Raw genomic sequence first — 22,988 nt, forward strand, 5'->3', positions numbered from 1 at the left:
TATTGAGATGATTGTGTGATTTTTGTTTTAAGTCTCTTTATGTGGTGTATCACATTTATTGACTTGTGTATTTTAAACCATCCCTGCATCACCAGCATGAAACCCACTTGAACATAGTTTATTCTCTTTTTCATATTCTGTTGGATTCAGTTAGCTAGTATTTTGTTGAGGATTTTTGCATCTATCTTCATCACGGATTTGGTCTGTAGTTTTCTTTTCTGTTATGTCCTTTTCTGGGTTTGGTATTAGGGTAATACTGGCTTCATGGAATAATTTAGGGAGGATTTCCTCTTTCTCTGTCTTTGGGAATAGTGTCAGTTGGATTGGTACCAATTCTTCTTTGAATGTCTAATAGAATTCAGCTCTGAATCCATCGGGTCCTGGACTATTTTTTGCTGGTAATTTTTTAATCATGATTTTAATCTTGCTGCTTGTCATTGGTCTGTTTAGAGTTTCTATTTCTTCCTGGTTTAATTTAGAAGCTATGTATATTTCCAGGAATTTATCCATCTCCTCTAGGTTTTCTAGTTTATGCAGGTAAAAGTGTTCATAATGGCCTTGATCTTTTGTATTTCTGTGGCATCAGTTGTAAGATCACCCATTTTGTTTCTAATTGAACTAATTTGGATCCTTTCTTTTTTCTTGGTTAATCTCACCAATAGTCTATCAATTTTATTTATCTCTTCGGAGAACCAGCTTTTTGTTTCATTTATTTTTTTGTATTTTGCTTGTTTGTTTCACTTTCATTTAGTTTTGCTCTGATCTTGGTTATTTTTTTTCCTTCTGCTGGATTTGGGTGTGGTTTGTTCTTGTTTCTCTAGTTTCTTAAGGTGTGACTTTGGATTGTCTATTTGTGCTCTTTTAGACTCTTTGATGTAGGTATTTAATGCTATGAACTTTCCTCTTAGCAGTGCTTTTGCCATATCCTAAAAGTTTTGATAGGTTCTGTCACTATTATCATTCAGTTCAAAGAATTTTTAAATCTCCATCTTGATTTCATTGTTGACCCAATAATCATTCATGAGCAGGTTATTTTGTTTCCATATATTTGCATGGTTTTGAGGGTTCTTTTCAGGATTGATTTCCAATTTTATTCCACTGTGGTCTGAGAGAGTACTTGATGTAATTTTAGTTTTCTTAAATTTGTTGAGACTTGTTTTGTGGCTTATCACATGGTTTATCTTGGAGAATGTTCTGTGTGCTCATGAATAGAAAATATATTCTGCAGTTGTTGGTTAGATTGTTCCATAAATATCTGTTAAGTCCATTTGTTCTAGGGTATAGTTTAATTCCATTGTTTCTTTGTTGACTTTCTGTCTTGATGACTTGTGTAGTGCTATCAGTGGAGTGTAGAAGTCTACCACTATTAATGTGTTGCTGTTTATTTCATTTCTTAGGTCTAGTAGTAATTGTTTTACAAATTTGGGAGCTCCCATGTTAGGTGCATATATATTTAGGATTGTGATAATTTCCTGTTGGACTAGTCCTTTTATCATTATATAATGTCCCTTTTTGTCTTTTTTAACTGCTGTTGCTTTAACATTTGTTTTGTCTGATAAAAGAATAGCTACTCCTGCTTGCTTGTGGTGTCCATTTGGATGGACTATCTTTTTCCACTCCTTTACCTTAAGTTTATGTGAGTTTTTATGTGTCAGATGAGTCTCTTGAAGACAGCAGATACTTGGTTGGTGAATTTTTATCCATTCTTCTATTCTGTATCTTTTAAATGGAGCATTTAGGCCATTTACATTCAATGTTAGTATTCAGATGTGAGGTATTATTCTATTTATCATGATATTTGTTGCCTCAATACCTTGTTTTTTTTTTTTTTTTTTTTTTTTTGTTATAGTTAACAGGTTCTTTGAGATTTATGCTTTTATTTTATTTTATTTTTTTTGAGACAGAGTCTTGCTCTGTCACCCAGGCTGGAGTGCTGTGGCATGATCTCGGCTCACTGCAACCTCTGCCACTCAGGTTCAAGCAACTCTCTGTCTCAGCCTCCTGAGTAGCTGCGGCTACAGGTGCCTACCACCATGCCTGGCTAATTTTTTTGTACTTTTTAGTAGAGATGGTGTTTCACCATTTTGGCCAGGCTGGTCTCAAACTCCTGACCTCAGGTAATCTGCCTACCTTGGCCTCCCAAAGTGCTGGGATTACAGATGTGAGCCACCACACCTGGCTGAGATTTATGCTTCAGGGAGATTCTATTTTGTTCTATTTCTAGGATTTGTTTCAAGACTTAGAGCTGCTTCTATCTTGCTGGCTTGGTAGCAGCAAATTCTCTCAGTATTTGTCTGAAAAAGACTATTTTTCCTTCATTTATGAAGCTTAGTTTCACTGGATACAAAATTCCTGGCTGATAATTGTTTTGTTTAAGGAGGCTGAAGATAGGACCCCAATCTCTTCTAGTTTATAAGGTTTCTGCTGAGAAATCTGCTGTTAATCTGACAGGTTCTTCTTTATAGGTTACCTGATACTTTTACCTCACAACTGTTAATATTCTTTCCTTCTTATTGACTTTAGGTAACCTGATGACCATGTGCCTAGGCAATGATCTTTTTGCGATGGATTTTCCAGCTGTTCTTTGAGCTTTTCGTATTTGGATATCTAGATCTCTAGCAAAGCCAGGAGGTTTTCCTCAATTATTCCCTCAAATATGTTTTCCATACTTTTAGATTTCTCTTTTTCCTTGGGAACACAAATTATTCTTTGTTCTTTTAACCTAATCCCAAACTTCATGGAGGCTTTGTTCATTTTAAAATTCTTTTTTCTTTTCTTTCTCAGATTGTGTTAATTCAAAAACCTTGTCTTTGAGCTTTGAAGTTCTTTCTTCTACTTGTTTGATTTTCTTGCTGAGACTTTCCAGTGCATTTTGCATTTCTCAAAGTGTGTCCTTGATTTCCAGTAGCTGTGATTGTTTTTTATTTTGCTATTTATTTCACTGGAGATTTTTTCATTCATATGCTGTCATTGTTTTCATTTCTTTAAGTTGGGCTTCACCTTTCACTGGTGCCTCCTTGATTGGTTTAATAATTGACCTTCTGAATTCTTTTTCTGGCAATTCAGAGATTTTATCCTGATTTGGATCCAGTGCTGGTGAGCTAGTGTGATCTCTTTTTTTTTTTTTTTTTTTCTTGAGATGGAGTCTCACTCTGTTGCCCAGGCTGGAGTGCAATGGCATGATCTCCCCACTGCAACCTCCACATCCCAGGTTTGAGCGATTCTCCTGCCTCAGCCTCCTGAGTAGCTGGGATTACAGGCATGCGTCACCATACCCAGCTTATTTTTGTATTTTTGGTAGAGACGAGGTTTCACCACGTTGGCCAGGCTGGTCTTGAACTGCTGACCTCAGGTTATCTGCCTGCCTCGGCATCCCAAAGTGCTGGGATTATAGGCATAAGCCACTGTGCCCAGCCTAGTATGATCTTTTTAGGTGTTTTAAAGAACCTTATTTTGTCATATTACCATAATTGTTTTTCAGGTTTCTTCTCATTTGGGTGGAACATGTCAGAGGGAAGATCTGGGACTCAATGGCTGCTCTTCTGATTCTTTTGTCCCACAAAGAGCTCCCTTGATTTGGTGCTCTCCTCCTTTCCCTAGGGATGGGGCTTCCTGAGAGCTGAACTGCAGTTATTGTTATTTCTCTTCTGAAGCTAGCCATCCAGCAGAGCTACTGGGCACCGAGCTGGTACTGGGAGTGTCTGCAAAGAGTCCCATGATGTGATGTGATCCGTCTTCAGGTCTCTCAGCTGTGGATACCAGCACTTGGTCTGGTGAAAGTAACAGGGGAGTGAAGTGGACTCTGTGAGAGTCCTTGGTTGTATTTTGGTTAAGTTCGCTGGTTTTCTATTCGTTGGCCCCCAGCCAGGAGATGGTGCTTACAAGAGAGCATCAGTTGCAGTACTATAGACAGGATTAGGTGGTGGGCAGGGCCATAGAGTTCCTAAGAGATTATGTTCTTTGTCTTTGGCTACTGGGGCAAGTAGAGAATGACCATCAGGTTGGGGCAGGGTTAGGTGTATCTGAGTCAGACTCTCCTTGTGCATGGCTTGTTGTGGCTGCTGTAGGGGATAGGGGTGTGATTCCCAGGCCAGTGGAGTTATGTTCCCAGGGGCATTATGGCTGTCTCTGCTGCATCACACAGGTCACCAGGGAAGTGGGGGAAAGCCTGCAGCGGCAGGCCTCACTCAGCTTCCACGCAGCCCACGGCCCAAAAGGCCAGTCTCACTCCTATCAGGACCTCCTTCTGCTGCCACCCCCCAGCCCACCCAACAGCACTGGGTTTATTTCTAGGCAGCTGGTGAGCAGGGTTCAGAACTTGCCCTAGGTGGCAAGTCTCCCAGCTGAGAGCACAAGCTGGTCTCCAGTTCCTCAGCTCTCCCATGCAGCATGCAGCAGCATTCCACCTCCTTCAAAGGGTCTGTAGATTCTCTCAGTTTTCTTGGTATGTTCCTGCAGTAGTTCTTGGGACAAAAGTCCACTGTGTGTCTGCACATGCTGCTGTTTGTCTGAGTGGGAGCTGCAAGTTAGTCCTTCCTTCTATCCACCACTTTTTTCCTCTCTTTCACTGATGATACTTTCTAAGTTTAATGTTTATATTTTCAAAGTCTTTAGATCTTTGAAACAGTCTTATAGCATCCCGAATTTGCAAATTGTGATTGTTGTGTAGTTACTGTGAATTTTTGCAAGTGACAATGAGTGTCTTACTATCATCTCGTAGTGCCTTTTTTTTTAAAGTGCTTTTTTTTTTTCATGCTTAATAGAAAATTGCTTTACTGTGGGCAGTATTAGCAAAATTTTAAAAGCAATTTTCATGAAAAAAGACGATATACACATTATTTAGGGGTTATTGATATTAGGAGCCATTTTATTAAAAAAAAATATGTACCTTATTACATAAAATATAAATTTTATTAATATTGTTAAGATCTCAGCGATCATTTCTAAAACTCAGCTCCATTACTCTAAACAAAAAGATAGGAGAAAAAATTATTTAGGATCGTAGTCCAATAAAACTTTTCCTTTTTATACTTGTTTCATGTATTCTGAATATGACAAGCACTCGGTTTTACTTTGCCATCTTTAGAAGAATTTAGTTTAAACAGAAATCTCAATAGCCCTCTGTCTCATTGCATAACTTGGGCTCTGCATGCAGTTTCATATTTTGCTGTATTTAGGTAAATGGGACCCTCAGGACCAGTGATTACCCGAAGTACGTTAATCTGCTCAGGCAGCCATAATAAAATAACGTAGACTGGATGGCTTAAACAACAGACATTTACTTTCCTACAGTTCTGGAGGCTGGAAGTTCAAGATCAAGGTGCCAGTAGAGTTGATGTCTAGTGAGGACTCTCTTACTGGCTTGCAGATGGCCACCTTGCTGTGTCCTCACATGAGAGGGCTCTGTGGTGCCTCTTCCACTTACTATAAGGACACCAGTCCTTTCAGACTAGAGCCCCACACTTCTGACCTCTTTTAACCTTATTTGTGTCCTGAAAAGCTCGATCTCTAAGTACAGTCACATTGTGGGGTTAGGGCTTCAACATAAGAATTTTGATTGGACACAATTCTGTATATAACATATAGATAAAGGAGTATATGGGCATTTTGAAGTGTTTTGGCTTTTTGTGCTTTATTCTTGCCAGGAATTAAGTGTTCTGGCATTAAAACGACATATTTTTCCCCAAGAAAATAATGAATCATATTTTATATGTCATGGTATTTAAATGTTAAATGTATAAAGTTGGATGGGTTAACATTGCCTACAACTAATTGATCCTGATTTTTCAAGCCAGAAAAGGCTATGTCTTTTTAGTTAAAAAGCTGCTCGAATGTGTGCATGAGTGTGTTCATGAGTGTGTGTGTGTGTATGTGTATGTGAGTGTGCATGTGTGTATGTATGAGAGAGAGGATTTGGTAGCTGGTGGTATGAGCAGATTGCTTTGCCCTTGGTGTGATGCCTGTATCTCTAAGAGAAATTATTACCTGTATCCCACTACGAAAATTGATTTTGTGGAACAATAGGCTGTGAATTCAGTTTTTTGAGGTCTTTCTGTTTAAATGAGATTTGATTTTCTTTTCTAGAAAAATTGCTCCTAGGCAGTCCTGGAAAGTTTGGAAACCTGTTTTATTTTGTTTGTTGTCCTCTAGTTATTTTGATAGGGCTATGGAAGAATGGAGACAGTTCCATTGTGACCTTAATGACCTCACACAGTGGATAACAGAGGCAGAAGAATTACTGGTTGATACCTGTGCTCCAGGTGGCAGCCTGGACTTAGAGAAAGCCAGGATACATCAGCAGGTGAGTGTTTTCTGTTAGAGGAGGGGGATTACACATATGGTTAGTGTATGCCTGTTAAGACAGATTTCGGAAGTAGGGGCAAAATATATTATTTTTTTGGAAGCCAATGGACAATTTGTAATTTTTGTTCCAGTTCTTGTTACCAGTTATAAAAATTTAAGAAATTGGTCAATCACAAGTTTCAATCAAGATTTCAAAGAAATATAAATAAAAATACTCTTTAGTGGGTAATGTGAAATACAATTTTATTTAAACAATTTTATATTTAGAATACAATTTGTAAAATGTTATGCCTAAGACTATATTAAGAACAGAAAAAAATATTTGCATGCCTCACCTGTGTTTTTTGTACTTAAAACACTTAGGCATCTCATTTTTCTTTGTATCATTGTTAATTATTATAAAGTAAATTATTCTGGAGCGACAGCAGGGCAGCTGCTCATGTAAGTCTAATTCAGTCTTGGGAAAATATAACACAAAGTTAGTTCTGCTGATGACAACAGCTCTTTAAAAATAACAATAGAAAGCACACACAATTTCAATTCTACCATTGATAAAAATACTTTCTCTTTTATTAAATTTTAAAATGTATTTTATTTAGAAGGACACGACAAGTTAAAGAGAATTCGTTTATTTTTCATATAAATGTGTTAATGCGGCCGGGCGCGGTGCCTCACACTTGTAATCTCAGCATTTTGGGAGGCCAAAGCAGGCGAATTACGAAGTCAGGAGATCGAGACCATCCTGGCTAACACAGTGAAACCCCATCTCTACTAAAAATGCAAAAAATTAGCCAGGTGTGGTGGCGGGCACCTGCAGTTCCAGGTACTCAGGAGGCTGAGGCAGGAGAATCACTTGAACCTGGGAGGTGGAGGTTGCAGTGAGCCAAGATTGTGCCACTGCACTCCAGCCTGGGTGACAGAGTGAGACTCTGTCTCAAAATAAATAAATAAATAAATAAATAAATAAATGAATAAATAATTGTGTTAATGCATTTTTCTTATTTTTGGAATTACAGATAAGTGTTTAAATTTGACTTGAAAATATCCATTTAATCTGTTACTTAAACACTTGTAGGCCAGTGTATTAGTCTGTTCTCATGCTGCTAATAAAGACATGCCTGAGATTGGGTTATTTATAAAGGAAAGAAGTTTAATTGACTCATAGGTCAACATCGCTGGGGAGGCCACAGGAAATGTACAATCATGGTGGAAGGGGAAAAAACATGTCCTTCTTCATATGGTGGCAGGAGAGAGAAGTGCTGAGCAAAGTGGGGGAAAAGTCCCTTATAAAACCATCAGATCACTATCACTAGAACAGCATGAGGGTAATCACCCCTGTGACTAGTTACTTCCTACTGGGTCCCTCCCATGGCATGTGGGGATTATGGGAGGTACAATTCAATATGAGATTTAGGTGGGGACACAACCAAACCATATCAACCAGTGAAGCAATATCTTAGTAAAATGCACATTTAGGTTTACTTGTATATGGTAGAACACAAGGATATAAGGATATATTGGGGTATATAATTTTTTAAAGCAGTGCCTTCAAGTACTTGTTTGGAAGAAGATGAGCAACTCATTTTCATCAAACATGATTGATTCTTATGCTTTAATGTAAACAGCTATTATTCGTTTTAGTTATTAGGCTGTCCTATTTCCTTGTATTTTTCCTGATGACATTCATGAGGATGGGTTAGATTTCAAAATAGATTTCATTTAGCATGTTTATTGAAATGTAATTAAATTGTTTTAAAATGCCTTTTTTTTTTTTTTTAAACATAAAATATCTTTCCAGGAATTTGCCTCTGTCACACTTAAATTGATACGACAATACTTGGGTGGATTCATTGCATCAGAATCATTTAATTATTGGTGAAATTAATCTTGAGTTGTGCTATGTTACAGGAACTTGAGGAGGGCATCAGCAGCCACCGGCCCAGTTTTGCAGCACTAAACAGAACTGGGGATGGGATTGTGCAGAAACTCTCCCAGGCAGATGGAAGCTTCTTGAAAGACAAACTGGCAGGTTTAAACCAACGTTGGGATGCAATCATTGCAGAAGTGAAGGATAGGCAGCCAAGGTGATTTAGCTATGATTGTTTGCAGGCACAAGAGTGAACATATTTTGAATAGAATCTTTAAAGATGCAATCCAATGAGTTCTTTTATTGTTTGACATTGTAATAGGAATTTTACTGACATTTAAGACCTCTGCTGCCCGCTTTCCCCTTCCTGTATTTTAGGCTGTCCATAAAGTCTCACTTTTCTACTCAAATATTACATATGTAAAAACCAGACACCTTTATTCCTTTTATTTACAACTGCTTATTATGATATGGTGATTACGGTGGGAATTTAAAGTAGTTGAAATAACTGAAACTCCAGGTTTCAGGTTTGAAAGTTTGGGTTCAAGATCAGACCTTCCCTTTACTTATTTCCTGACTGAGCCTACCTTAGTAATCTGTCTAAGTTGCTTTAGTGTCAAATGTTGTGTTCTATTCGTGCTTTGCAAATAATAAAGTTCTTCATCTATGTAATATACTAATATAATATAGTATTATTAATTTTTATGTCAGATTATGTTACAATGACTCAGATTTTATTTGGGCATCTTCTGGTTGCAAATATGTTTGATTACCAAGGAATATAATGCTCAACACTATACACAATTTCCATATTTAAAATTATTTGACATTATTTTCTGAGACAGTCAAGATTTAATGAATGATTTCTACTTTGCTTCATGTATTTCATCATTAATGATCTTTGTTGTTTGTTTCTTATTGGTAGTTTAGGGTTAAAAATTTCACGATTTTTTTTTTCTGTTAATTTTAACTCTGTTGATGAAGTTTTATTTTAGTGATAATCTATCATTTTGTGAAAAGCCACTCTAATACTTTATCAGGTCCAGTATTATGCAACCTAAAATATTCAAGGATCATGTGACCTACAGTTGCTTTTCATTTAAAAAATCTATAATTTTGTGTGTTTTGTTAAGAGACAAATAGTAATTTGTATGTTTTGGTTGAGAGATTACCACATGGCAGAGAGAGTATTTGGCACCTTGCACACATTGCCTTGTTCAGAAGTCATGACTCACCTCTTAGGCAACTGTTAGGCCTTGTACAGCTTTAGAAACTGAGGCTAAGAGAGGCGAGGTTAAGTAACTTGTGCAAGATGTCATAGAAAGTAAGCGATCGTGCTATCTTATGCTCTCAAATATTACGCTGTACAAACTTAGAAAGAACACAGAAGTCTCTGGCCAAAGTGTCTTCCTCTGGAAATGAGAACTATGATATCACCACAGAGGATTGTCATGAGGATTAAATGCAATAGTGTTTGCAAAATGTACATGCCTTGACTATTCATAGTAAACACCTAAAGTATCTATTTCTGATGAAAGCAAGTTAGCTTAGAACTTACTCTCTAAGCATATTGCTGAATTTTGCCAATGATTGATTAACGACTTGATTGATATTTATTGAGCTTTATGTTTAGCACTGAAGATACAAGTATGATTAAGGAACTCTAAGAATAAGAAAATGATGAAAGAAAACATCGTTAAAGAGATAAGAGTGTCACAGAGGCAGATATGATGGACTGTGGAATTTAAGTGTCACAGAGGAAGCATGCCAAAGCTGAGTTTTAAAGCATTTATAGCAATTTCCTATAAATTTCTAGGCAGAAGAAGTAAAACAGCAGAGGTGGGAGGTATGAATGGCATCCTCGTGTGAGAGATCTGCAAAGGAGAGGAGGGTTCAATGACCAGGGGAAGGATTGGAAAATGAGGTCCCATAAGATCTTATATGTCATGCTATTCAGTTTGCACGGAGGGTCTTAGCTTGAAATGATTTATCTCCTAGACCTTTATTGTTTTTTTGAGACAGAGTCTTGCTCTGTCACCCAGTCTGGAGTGCAGTGGCATGATCTCAGCTCACTGCAACCTCTGCCTCCTGAGCTCAGGCAATTCTCATGCCTCAGCCTCCTTAGTAGCTGGTATGACAGGTGCCTGCCACCATGCCTGGCTAATTTTCATATTTTTAGTAGAGATGGCATTTTACCATGTTGGCCAGGCTGGTCTAGAACTCCTGGCCTCAAGTTGATCCGCTGGCCTTGGCCTCTCAAAGTTCTGGGATTATAGGCATGAGCCACTGTGCCTGTCCTCTCCTAGACCTTTTTAAGGAAAAACATGTACCTTCTAGGAGGGTTTTAACAATAAATGCAGAAATTCTTCTAAAGATAGATCTCTGTGGAGTGTGGTAATTACAGCTGCTAAAACTCACAAGGTGACGCTAATACATGTTTTTACTCATTTTTTTGGAAGTGAAAAGAATAATGAATCTCTTCTCCAACAGCTTATATTTTGACTAAAACAATATTTATCTTCATAAATTAATGCTAAACTTCATTTTAGGTTTGTAGTCTATATTAAATTGGGACCATCTTGGGTAGATTGTATATATATTGTTAATAAAGTCATTGAAAATTATCATGCAGTTCAATTTGTTTTTGTATTGAGTGCCTGTAGTTAAGTATTTGCATAGTTCAGCAACCTGCGGAATTATTTCTTCCCTTTTTTGGAGACAAGGTCTTGTTCTGATACCCAGGCTGGAGTGGAATGGTGGAGTCATAGCTCACTGCATCCTTAAGCCCCTGGACTCAAGCAATCCTCTCACCTTAGTCTTCTGAGTAGTTGGGGCTGCAAGTGCGTGCCACCACACCCAGCAGAATTTTAAATTGTTTGTAAAAATAAGGTCTCACCATGTTGTCCAGGCTGGTCTCGAACTCCTAGGCTCAAGTGATCCTCCTGCCTCAGTCTCTCAAAGTGCTGGGATTACAGCCATAAGCCACCAAGCCCAGTGGGTTATTCGTTAGTGAGCAATTGTTATCTTCTGTTAGAACATGAATTTATAATTTGTTTTTACTCTTGGAGGTAACATTTAAAAGGTAGATTTTATTTAGCTAATTTACAGATGAAAATATTGGGTGACTCAAATATATCTTATTGAAATCACTTGATTTCCTTTATAGTTCCGTTTTCAAAGTACTAAATTAGTCATGATCATGAAACATTGGAAAGTGAAATTTCAACCTTTTTTGGAAACAAAGGCCTATAATAGTATTTTGGGTGTTTCCAAAGTCATTATTTAAGTTAAATACTTTTCACTATGGAGGGTAGATTACTTGGTTTAGTCTTAGTAATTAGTGCTATTGCCGTATTTATTTATTTTTAATCTCAAAGGAGCATTCTTTCTCGATGGATACTTAAAAAATATGAATTTGTAGTGATTTTCATTTTTTAAACATTATACATTAAATATTGACTGTTTATTAAATATGTGAGTATTATTTAGTATTTTATTACATGTATTGCAAGATTATGTTAGACTTTTGTCATTAAAAATGAAAACTCCTAGCTGTAAAACATAAATTCTTATTAGGGGTGATATGGTATAATTCATTTAAAATTGCATTCAGTTTTAAACCAGCAGTTAATTATAGCAGCTATAAAATAAAGATACCACCAGGCTTTTAATAGCTTTCAAATCCTTTTAAAAAACACATAATCTTATTTGTCATATGAGTTCTAATCATATTCCTATCTTCTGACAGATGGTTTATATTCTTACAAATGTTATTCTTATAACACTATAAAGATCTAATTGAGGCAGTTCCTTTTTTGTATTCATTTGACTGTTTTCCTTGCATCATTTAAAATTTTTGCTTTTTTTCTACATCTTTTTGTAACTTAGTTCTATATTCAAATATAATGGTTATTTTAATAAACAAGCCAAATTCACATGTTTCTTGTCTTCCCTAATACTTGTAAGATTCTCCCATTCTTGGTACCTTGCTTTGTTCTTATTCTTTCTGTCCTATGAATAAAGTAGAGTAATAGTTACCACCTAATGTGATAACATGTCATATAATGATTCCTTTCAGTATTCGTGGAACACTCAAAGAGAATTATGCTCTTTCCCTATTATTTTAGATAAAGACATTTTTCATGTTTTAAAAAATTTCCATTATGTTGCAGAGTGGTATCTAACTTTTAGAAAGTCTTTTGTATTGAATTTCTACATAATTTTTTATGATGAGGGAAGATAATAATCTTTAGTTTCAATAGTTTTGAATTTAATGAAGAAAAAACTTATTGGTCTATTATTAAGCAGTCTTTAGCATTGTAGAATACATAGTTTCACTTAAAAATACATATTAAAATAATTATTAGAAATTATTTATTTTGAGAAATATTTATTCAGGATATCCAAAGCAAATATATAACTTTCTGCTTAATTGGGCATTTTTTCCTCAATATTTTTAAATAATATATTCTTTTAGGCTGAAAGGAGAAAGCAAGCAGGTGATGGAGTACAGGCATCAGCTGGATGAGATTATCTGTTGGTTAACAAAGGCTGAGCATGCTATGCAAAAGAGATCGACCACCGAATTGGGAGAAAACCTACAAGAATTAAGAGTAAGTTGTTTATTGCTCTCTCTATGCCTTTGGTGCCCAAACATTATACTTCAGAATCACGTACTGCATGTCTGAAGAAGAAAAGGGAAACTAAACTTGGCACTTTTTGGTAAATGTGGTGAACTTGAAAGAGGAATATCTTTTATTTTTTTAAAAGGCAGTTATAATTTTGGTCTTGCAGAGCTTAAACTTCACTTACATAAAAAGAACAAACTATTATGGTGTCAGTATTAGACCAAAGATTTTAGGATATTGTAAACTGACTTTATCATTTTAAAATACAATAGGTCTATGAAATACAGTTTTTTTGTTTTAGATTTGGAAGACAATTACTGATTATTATCTGTAAAGCTGCAAAACTCAACTTTATAGATAATAATCAGTAATTATCGGAGTGACTTGTTGAGGAACAAAATGCAGCTTGCAATGGGTTTAGCATCATGGTTGTATTAATCAGATTTTCTTTGTTGGTTTGCAACTGACAAGTATTGTTTATGGTTGTATATGTATATAATCTATAAAAATTCATACATATGTAGATGTATAAATATATCTAAATATCCATAAATTTTGTATTCATAAATATTTATTTTTTGTGTTAAAAATTAAAATACTTGTTGAAGAACACTCAGCATAATATGCTCACATTTTTATTTTAAAAAAAGAAATTGTGGGCTGGATGCTGTGGCTCATGCCTGTAATCCTAGCACTTTGGAAGGCCAAGGCAGGCAGATCACAGGGTCAGGAGATCGAGACCATCCTGGCTAACACGGTGAAACCCCTTTTTTCAAAAAAAAAAAAAAAAAAAAAAAAAAAAAAAAATTAGCTGTGCTTGGTGGTGGGCACCTGTAGTCCCAGCTATTCGGGACGCTGAGGCAGGAGAATGGCATGAACCCAGGAGGCAGAGGTTGCAGTGAATCAAGATTGTTCTACTGCACTCCAGCTTGGGCGACAGAGCGAGACTGTGTCTGTCCCCCCCCCCCCCAAAAAAAGAAATTATGAGTGTGTATTCATACATGCATAAGCATAAAAGTGTATGTGAAAGGTTACTTACTAATTCAATCAGAAATTTTGTCCATAAAGGAGTATGATTGAAGCATTTTGAGAAAGAAACATTGAATAATGAAAATATTTTGTGAAACATATATTATGTTTTCTTTTAAAATGTGACAATATCTAACAAACTTCCTTTTTTATCTAAAATTTTCAATAGTTTCTTTGGGAATGTCTCTTTTGTAAACAATTCGGGGAGAGTTAGAAAAGGTGGGACAGTATATTAGGATGGAGTAGCAAGGAGGAGATAACAACAGAATGTTAAATTAGCAATGTAAAAATAATATATGATCTGGTTAAGAGACAGTGAGTACCAGAGAGCGCGTTTGTGCCCAGGATTGCAGAAATACACACGGAAGGCATGTGCTCACTCCCATGTTAGTCATCATTTGTTAGCATGAGCTTAAGCTTCTTATAAGTTTCTTTTTCACTTAACAAATTAGAAATTTACATTTATATAATGTCAAAAAGGTTTCTAATACAGTTCTTGAACTTTCCCTTATCTGACTACCTTCTAACCACACCTGTCTTTTAACTTCTCCAGGACTTAACTCAAGAAATGGAAGTACACGCTGAAAAACTCAAATGGCTGAATAGAACTGAATTGGAGATGCTTTCAGATAAAAGTCTGAGTTTACCTGAAAGGGATAAAATTTCAGAAAGCTTAAGGACTGTAAATATGACATGGAATAAGGTGTGTATAAAGTTACTATCACACATATCTCAAATTGATTGATTTTGTTGTCAGAGATGTGGGATCATGTAACTGCTTTACTTTCAAGTATATCCAAATGGGGCAAATTTTACTAAAGCTTACTAATGTTTATATTTTTTATCGGTCATAGACAGAGGCATATATTCTGGAAGGATACTTTTTATTTTATATGGAACTCTTTGGCCTAGGGGATTCATACATTATATACTACATTAAATAATGAATATATGTTGGAATTAGGTAAGAAAATTCCAGTAATTATATTCTGAAAATGAAGACCTTAAAATAGCATTCTGAGCCGGGTGCATTGGTTCACACCTGTAATCCCAACACTTTGGGAGGCTGAGATGGGCGGGATCACTTGAGTCCGGGAATTTGACACCAGCCTGGCCAACACTCTTCTTTAGTAGAGTAGAGTGAAATCCCATCTCTACTAAAAATACAAACATTTGCCAGTCATGGTGGCACATGCCTGTAATCGCAGCTACTTGGGAGGCTGAGGAACGAGAATTGCCTATACCTGGGAGGTGGAGGTTGCAGTGAGCTGCAGTCACTCCAGTGGACCCCAGCCTGGGTGAGACAGGGAGACCCTGTCTCATAAGACAAACAAACAAACAAACAAAAAAGAAAATAGCATCCTGATTTTGCACATGACTTTTCACACATGTATGTTTATTTTCAATGATTTTACTCATTAAATATATATTTACTAGGTTCCAGTGAAATGTAATGGCATATGACTACAAATACAACTAAGATATTTTTCCCTCCTACCATTATTATTATTATTTTTGCCATTGAACTGTTAAAAGTAGATAAAATCATAGATTTTTTTGTTTGTTTGACCTGGTACATACCATATCAGAGTATGAGGTCTATATAGGACATTAAATGGATTTATCTCTGTCCTTGATTTGGATGAACTCCATATCAGGCATTTTCTCTCTCATCCTCTTTAAATGGTAGCTATTACTCTATAACTAATGATACAGGTGCTTTATTGATCTCGTCTCACTGCCTGTTGAGTCACTGTGATTCACACATGTGTATCTCTGGTCTGGACCTTTCTCCATACTCTAGACTTGCATATACAACTACCTGCTCAACATCTCTCCTTAAATGTCTAGTAGGCACCTCAAACTAACATACACAATCGAGCTCTTGCTATCCCTCTCCCTTCTGTGCCTTCATGTACATCTCCCACCTTAGTCAGTGGAAGTTTCATCCTTATTATTACTTAAGTCAGAAACATTGGAGTCAATCCTATGGTATATGAATTCTATCACAAAAAGAAGCAAAGAAAACCCCCAAACCAAAAACTATACCTCAGTCACCATTATCAGCTTTTCCTTGAAAGTGCATATCTACTGGATGGATGGTTTATAGGCTAGCCAGATGGCTACATATGAGAAGGCAAACGTAGCAGAAGTTTGACAGTTGTAGATGTCAGATGGCACATAGATGTTTCCGCTACAATTCTTTCAACTCTTCTTAGGTCAAAAAATATCATACATTTGACTGCTTCTCACGACCCCCATTGCCACTAACTTGTTTCAAGCCTGCCATTATGTCTTGCCTTGATGACTACAAAGTCCGCCCCACTGATCTCCCCTGCTTCTTCCTTTGCCCTTTGTTATTCTGTTCTAGACAAAGCAGTCAATATGATTGGTTAAAACACAGTTCAGATCAAGTGACTTCTCTGAGCAAAGTCCACCAATGGTTTTCTCTTGCTCAGGGTCAAAGCCAAAATGCATTTTTGGCTTATAAGACTTCTCATGGCCTGGCATCATCTGATCTCTCCTACAATATCCACTGCTCTCTCTCCCCTACATTCCTTTCCAGACATATTAGGTCTTGTGTCCCTTGCCAGAAAGGCTGTCTATATTCAGTCAGAGCACACATATTTATTTAACATGAAGGGTATCAGTGGGTATTCTGCAGAAAAGGGAACAGTGGTTAATTTGGGTGCACTATGTCAGACAAAGCTAGAGCTTTTGTTATTGCAGGATTTCATGTAGATTTTAATATAATTCACTTTGGTGAATTATGAATGTCTGGGGCTAAGAATGCTAATTGTGCAGAAAATCTCAACAAACATACTTCGGTTAATTCTAACATGGGATATTTCATTCATTCATACACTCATTCATTCACTCAATAAGTTTTTATTGGAGTCTCACTTTCTGCCAGGTATCATTTTAAGAGATAGGAATGCATTAAAGAGCATGGCATTCCTTCTAACTCAAGGAGCTTATCATGGATGAGACCAGTAGACAAGCAATTCTAACATCCAGGTACTGATGGGCACATAAAGGTGGAGCACCTGCCTGGCTTTGAGGGGTAGCTGTGGAGGGTTTTGTTGAAAAGATCACATTCCGGTTAATTTATGAAGGATGAATAAGAATTAGTCGGGTGAAGAATGAAGGAAAGGGCAATGTAGAGAGAAGTGGCAAATGAAAGTGTCTGGAAGAGATAGAGAATGAGCACAGTGTATATATATATAGGTCCAGGAAGTAGCTCAATGTAGAATGAAAGGCTGAGGGATGTTCTCAGAGATGAGAGCCTGGAGGACTCACTGTGCATCACAAGGAATTTGAGCTCCATGTTGCAAACAGTCTACCACTTTGAGGGTAGTGGGCAGCTATTGATGGGTTTTAATTAGAGGAAAGTCATATTTTTGAAACATTGCTATAGTTTTACTACGGAGATAGATGGAGTGATCCTAAGAATTGATACAGAAAAATTCGTTAGAATCTTCAGAAGAGTTTATGAAATGGGTATCAGGGAAGACAGGGAAAAGGAATTCAGATTTGGACATGTCTGAATATCTAGTTCACAGAAAGGGCTGGACTGAAGATACGTTTTGGGCAGTCTTTAGCCTCTCGAAACTCTATTTGATTCCTGAAACCGTTGGAAACCAGGACTCAGGGAGAGCCCAGGGTGAAGGGCTAGAAGAGCAACACACCTACCCTGGAGGATATTGGTATTTGATGGATGGGCAGAGGAAAAGGAGCTGGTGAAGGAAATTGAGGAGAGCCAGCCAGAGAGGCAGGAGGAAAGCCAGCATTGCAGAGTGATAACAGAATTCCAGCAAGGGGGAGTGGACAGCATTAACTGGTACACATGGGTCAGAACAGCTAAGGACTGGTTGGTGTTTTTGATAGCAGTGTCAGCAGAGTTAGGGGCTCAAACAAGATTGCGGTGGAGAGTGAATGTACAGCCAGAAGTTTAGGTGGTTAGGGGAAGAAGAGTGGCAGAGCTGCCATTCAGAATAACACCTCCTCTTTTGAACTACAGCCATCTTTATTTATATAGTATTTTTCTCTTTCTGTTTGTCCTGATGTGGTAGATTTGCAGAGAAGTGCCTACCACCCTGAAGGAGTGCATCCAGGAGCCCAGTTCTGTTTCACAGACAAGGATTGTTGGTAAGATATAGTTTATCTTTAACAAAATTTTTTAAAAAATCAATATAGTAAAATTTTGTGATATGAGCCTCATGTATGAATTAGAAAGACTTATTTAGTAACATTGTGCCATTTTCTTTATTTAATCTACTTTCAATGATTTGAAGAAAACATCTTCTTAAACCCAAGACACATTTGGCTGCCCAGTATGGGCAAGGCATTTGTTCTCATGGTAGATAAGGCTGGCCTTTCTCTGGACTCCAGGGCTACCTGGGCATCCACAGGTCCTGCTGAAGGGAAGATGAGAGGCTAGGTGCAAAAACTGGGGACTAGTTTTCAGGGTCCATGCAGCTTTGCAGGAAATCAGCTATAACTTGCTGTGTTAATGTGAGCTTGGTTAGGATATGTAATTAGACCTTGATTGTGACTGAGAACAAAAGGCTTAGATATCCTGGGAAGCAGGTGGGAGATGGGGATTTAGAAGCATTCTCCATGCTAGGAGACAAATACTTCTCACTTGAATGTGGAGAAAGAAGAATGTTTTCCACTATTTCCTTCTCTCTTTATCCAGATTAGATAGCAGGCTGCTGCCCCATAGCCACTGTCGCCACTGCCTTGTAGATTTTTTGAACCATCATGCCCTGCTCTTCCTCTGTTGAGTCACGTGGCAAAACCCCAAATGTGACTAACTAACTGGCCACTCACACCCTGCCAGCTGCTTCTGCTGATTCTTTTTATTGCTCCTCCCTGCTTTTTTCTTCTCCCTCCTCCTTCTCCTCCTCCTTGACTTCCCTGTCCACCTTCTGCTTTCTACCTCTTCCCTCCTCCTCCACCTCTACCTCTTCCACCTCTTGTTTTTAAATTTTTTTCCGGTCCTATTTATTTTTCTTGTTCCTCTTATTTTCTTTTCTTCTTCTCCTCCTCCTTCCCCTCAAGTTTTGGAAAAAGTGATGAGAGATAAGATTTTTTTTTTCTTTCATTTTTTGAGATTGCAAGCTAAGTGAGGGCCATGTTTGTGTTCTTTATTACTTGTCTTTCTGGAAATTTGCACAAAATACCTGGGGCCTGATCAAGTTTCTTGATTAATATTCAGAACACTTGAGTTGACATTTGGGTACTGCTGCTTTGCAAATACAAACTCAACTCCATAATCATAGGGAATGGATTTGATGCATTTTATAAAATCGTCATGGGTTTTCTTTATTTTTAAAACTTCATTATGGTAAAAGAGCAGGGAAAATTGAATACATATTTAGAAGTATAAAAAGCTAACAGCAAAGCTACAACTTCCATTAGGTGGATGGCTCATTTTTAACAAGTTATTTGTTCTTGGGACGGGCCTGAGACCTGAAGCTAATCTTAGTATGTCTCTCTCCTCCTACACAATGTTTTAATGCAGTTCCTTCTTCTTTTTAACATTATATTTAGAAAATAAAATTAACTATTTTAAAGTGAACAATTTAGTGACATTTAATGCATTCAAAATGTTGTACAACCACTATTTCTATCTAGTTCCAAAATATTTCTATCACTCCAAAGTAAAACCTCTTACTCATTAAGCAGTTTCTTCTCATTCCCTCCTACTCCCAGCCCCTGGCAACTACCAATCTGCATTCTGTCTCCATGGATTTATCTATTCTGGATATTTCATATAAATGGAATCGTACGATGCTTCTTTCACTTAGCATAATGTTTTTGAGGTTCATCCTTGCCAACACCTTGCTGACTGTACTCATTTCAGAGCTATGACTATCTATCTCAAATAAGCACTCAGCACTAAGAGACAGTCCTACCATACTTTCTTCTGAGTACTCCTTGGTACTCATTTCTCAACTAATGACCTCATCTCATTTTTAATGAGAAAAAATTAAAAGTTTTTTTTTTCATCCAGATAAAATCTTTTTCGTTTTCCCACCTGAGAATCCATCAAACTACCTGAAGCTGTACTCATGCACTCTACATACTTCCTTCCTGTTCGGAGAAAGGGTTATTATCTCTTTTCCTTTCTAAGACAAACTCCTCCACTTATGCATAGGATCCCACCTTATCTGGGCTGCTTACATATCCTCTTTCTCTAATACTCTACTGGATCATCCTTATTGCCATACCTTTTGATGCATGTAGTTCTAATTTACTCATTTAAACGGATGTACAATATTACATAACATTGGATATACTACAATCCTGTAAATTCTCTTCTGTACCTATGCTTACCAGTCCCAGAACTGTAGACATTGTTTTTTTTTTTTTTTTTTTTTTTAACTGTAGATGATTCACCCAGTCCTTAGGCCAATAAACTTGGAGTCAACCTCAGCTCTTCTCTGGAATTAATATTCAAGCCATCAGCGAGTAGCATCATTTCCATGTTCCATTCTACCTACTTCCGTGGTCTTGAACACCCTCATCTTTCTGTCTAGATTATTGGAATATACCCCTAACTCATAATCCTGATTCTATTCTTGCCTCGGTACTTCTCCATGACCTATTCATCTGATAACAGATAGAGTGATGCTTTCTAAACATAAGTTTGATTGTGTCGCTTCTTTGATCACAGTCTTTTAATCACTTCCATCCACATAAATGAGTTCCAAAGTCTGGTCTTGGTCCAGAACACCATGCATATCTACCTGTCTCTCTAATCACATTTCTTATTACTTTTCCCTCTGTTCATTCTGTTTCAAATACGCTGGTCTTCTTGCTGTTTCAAACATGCCAGGGACATATGCATTTCTGGTCTTTGTGCTTGCCATTCTTCTTGTCTTCCCCAAGTGTTCTTCTCTCAGATATTTTCATGTTTCACATACTCACTTCCTTTAGTTCTTCTTCAAATATCCCTTTCTAGGATAGCCCTTTTTTACCCACAGTATCTCAGATACACCCTGTCTCTCTTTGTCTTCTTGTGTTGATTTTACTTCATAACACACAACCATTTTCACTATAGAATGCAAGCTCTGGCTGGGCGTGGTGGCTCACGCCTGTAATCCCAGCACTTTGGGAGGCTGAAGCGGGTGGATCACCTGAGGTCAGGAGTTCAAGACCAGCCTGGCCAACATGGTGAAAGTCTGTTTCTACTAAAAATACAAAAATTAGCCGGGCCTGGTGGCGGGTGCCTGTAATCCCAGCTACTTGGGAGGCTGAGGCTGGGGAATCGCTTGAACCCAGGAGGTGGAGGTTGCAGTGAGCCGAGATCGCACCATTGCACTTCAGCCCGAACTTTGTCTTGCACACTCCCATGCCTGCAGCATCTAGAATAGTACCTTACACGTAGTAGGTTCTTGATAGGTATTTGGTGAATTAAAACAATGAATTTTTTTTAACTACAAAAAAAGTTAAAAGTGAAGATTGGGCAGAAGGATGTGTGAGGTATTCTGTAGGGTGTGTATCTATTGACGGAATCACTGGGTTATAGCGTATGGGTGCCTTCTACTTCAGTAGCTGCCATTAGGGTGCTGTCTAGATTACTCGACCCAGTTTACACTGACACTGGCTGTGTGTGATGGGTTCTTATTGTTCTACAGCATTACCAGCACCTCAACACTTTGTTCTCAGGACCACTTTACGCTTGTAAAAATTATTGAGGACTCTCAAAGAGCTTTTGTTTTTGTGAGTGATATCTATCAATATTTACCTAACTAGAAAACATTTCCATTAATTCATTTATTAAGTTCTTTAATAATAATAATAAAGCTATCATATGTTAACAAAAATAGCATGTTTTGTAACATATTAGCATAAGATACTGGGCACAGGGGATCATGTCTATAATCCCAGGAGTTTGGGAGGCTGAGGCAGGAGGATCACTTCAGCCCAGGAGTTTGAGACCAGCCTGGATAACATAGGGAGACCCTGTTTCTACAAAAAATTAAAAAAAAAAAAAAATTAGCCAGGCTTGGTGATGCAGGCCTATAGTTCCAACTACTCAGGAGGCAGCAGTGGGAGGATCACTTGAACCCAGGAGGTTGAGGCTGCAGTGAGCTCTTTTCATGCCTCTGCATCCCAGCCTGGGTGACAGAGTGAGCCCCTATCTCAAAGAAAAAACAAACAAACAAACAAACAAAAAACCAACTCTATTTTCTAAAACAAACAAAAACCTGGAAAAGCTACAGTTTTATATTTTTTGAAATCTCTTAAATGTCTAGCTTAATAGAACACACCTGTATTCTTATTTCTGCTTCTGCATTTGGTCTCTTGTGATATCACCTGTTATGTAGACTTTGATAAAACACACTGTACACTTGGGAGAGAATGAGCTTAAAAAGGCAGATAATATGCTGATGGGAATAGTGTAGGCATCTCGACCCTTGGAAGGGTCTCTAGAAACCTGGAGCTTCTCAGATGTCACTTTGCTGATGGTGGTCATTGGATATAGGGTATTTCCTTTTAATTTGTACTATCTCAGTTATAGATGAGGTTGGACATTTATTTCACATTTTTATGTTTATTGCCTTTTAAATTTCCTCTTTTGTGGATTGTCTTTAGACGATTTTTTAAGTTTTAGAGAAAGTATTTTGGTTATCAGTTCTTGGTGTGGAATGTGCATTGCAAATACCATCTCCTTTCTTGTTTCGAAGGCTTTTAAAATCTTTACTTATGGTGCTCTTTGGAATTCTTAAGCATTAATAGTTTATTAATAGCTTCCCTTTTTTTGTGTTTTGTTTGAGAGCTACTTCAGTCCTCTGAAGTAATAAAAATATTCCATATTTTAACTAACAATTTTGTTTTCATATTGGGTCCTTAATCCACTAAGAATTAATTTTTCTATGGTGCATGTGAGGTTAAAATCAATCCCATCATTTCCCTGCTGCAGCCGTGAGTCACCACTTTATTGAACAGTAAATTCTTCTTCATTGATCTGTAATTCAGTCTCTGCAAAGGTCAGATTTCTCTGCCACCTACACACTGTGACTCTTCTCTTCTGTTGGTCTCTTTAAATGTCTCAGTCCATAATATACTGAGTTAATAATTATTAGCTAAATAATATAACTTAGTATCTGGGAGGGCATATTCCTCTACCAAAAAAAAAAAAAAAAAAA

The 22,988-nt window shown here is 37.3% G+C and overlaps 1 protein-coding gene across 1 annotated transcript in view; it reads left to right on the forward strand.

The window, feature by feature from the left end:
- Nucleotides 1-22,988, forward strand: part of UTRN (utrophin) — a 604,813-nt gene that overhangs the window by 260,424 nt on the left and 321,401 nt on the right. Inside the window, exons 42-46 of the mRNA XM_017849334.1 lie at nucleotides 6,151-6,301; nucleotides 8,212-8,387; nucleotides 12,648-12,783; nucleotides 14,381-14,530; nucleotides 17,901-17,976. Coding sequence (XP_017704823.1) covers nucleotides 6,151-6,301; nucleotides 8,212-8,387; nucleotides 12,648-12,783; nucleotides 14,381-14,530; nucleotides 17,901-17,976 — 689 coding nt within the window. The remainder of the gene's footprint in view (nucleotides 1-6,150; nucleotides 6,302-8,211; nucleotides 8,388-12,647; nucleotides 12,784-14,380; nucleotides 14,531-17,900; nucleotides 17,977-22,988) is intronic.

Source organism: Rhinopithecus bieti, unplaced genomic scaffold (assembly GCF_001698545.2).
Source record: "Rhinopithecus bieti isolate Rb0 unplaced genomic scaffold, ASM169854v2 scaffold_32264, whole genome shotgun sequence".
Taxonomy (NCBI): domain Eukaryota; kingdom Metazoa; phylum Chordata; class Mammalia; order Primates; family Cercopithecidae; genus Rhinopithecus; species Rhinopithecus bieti.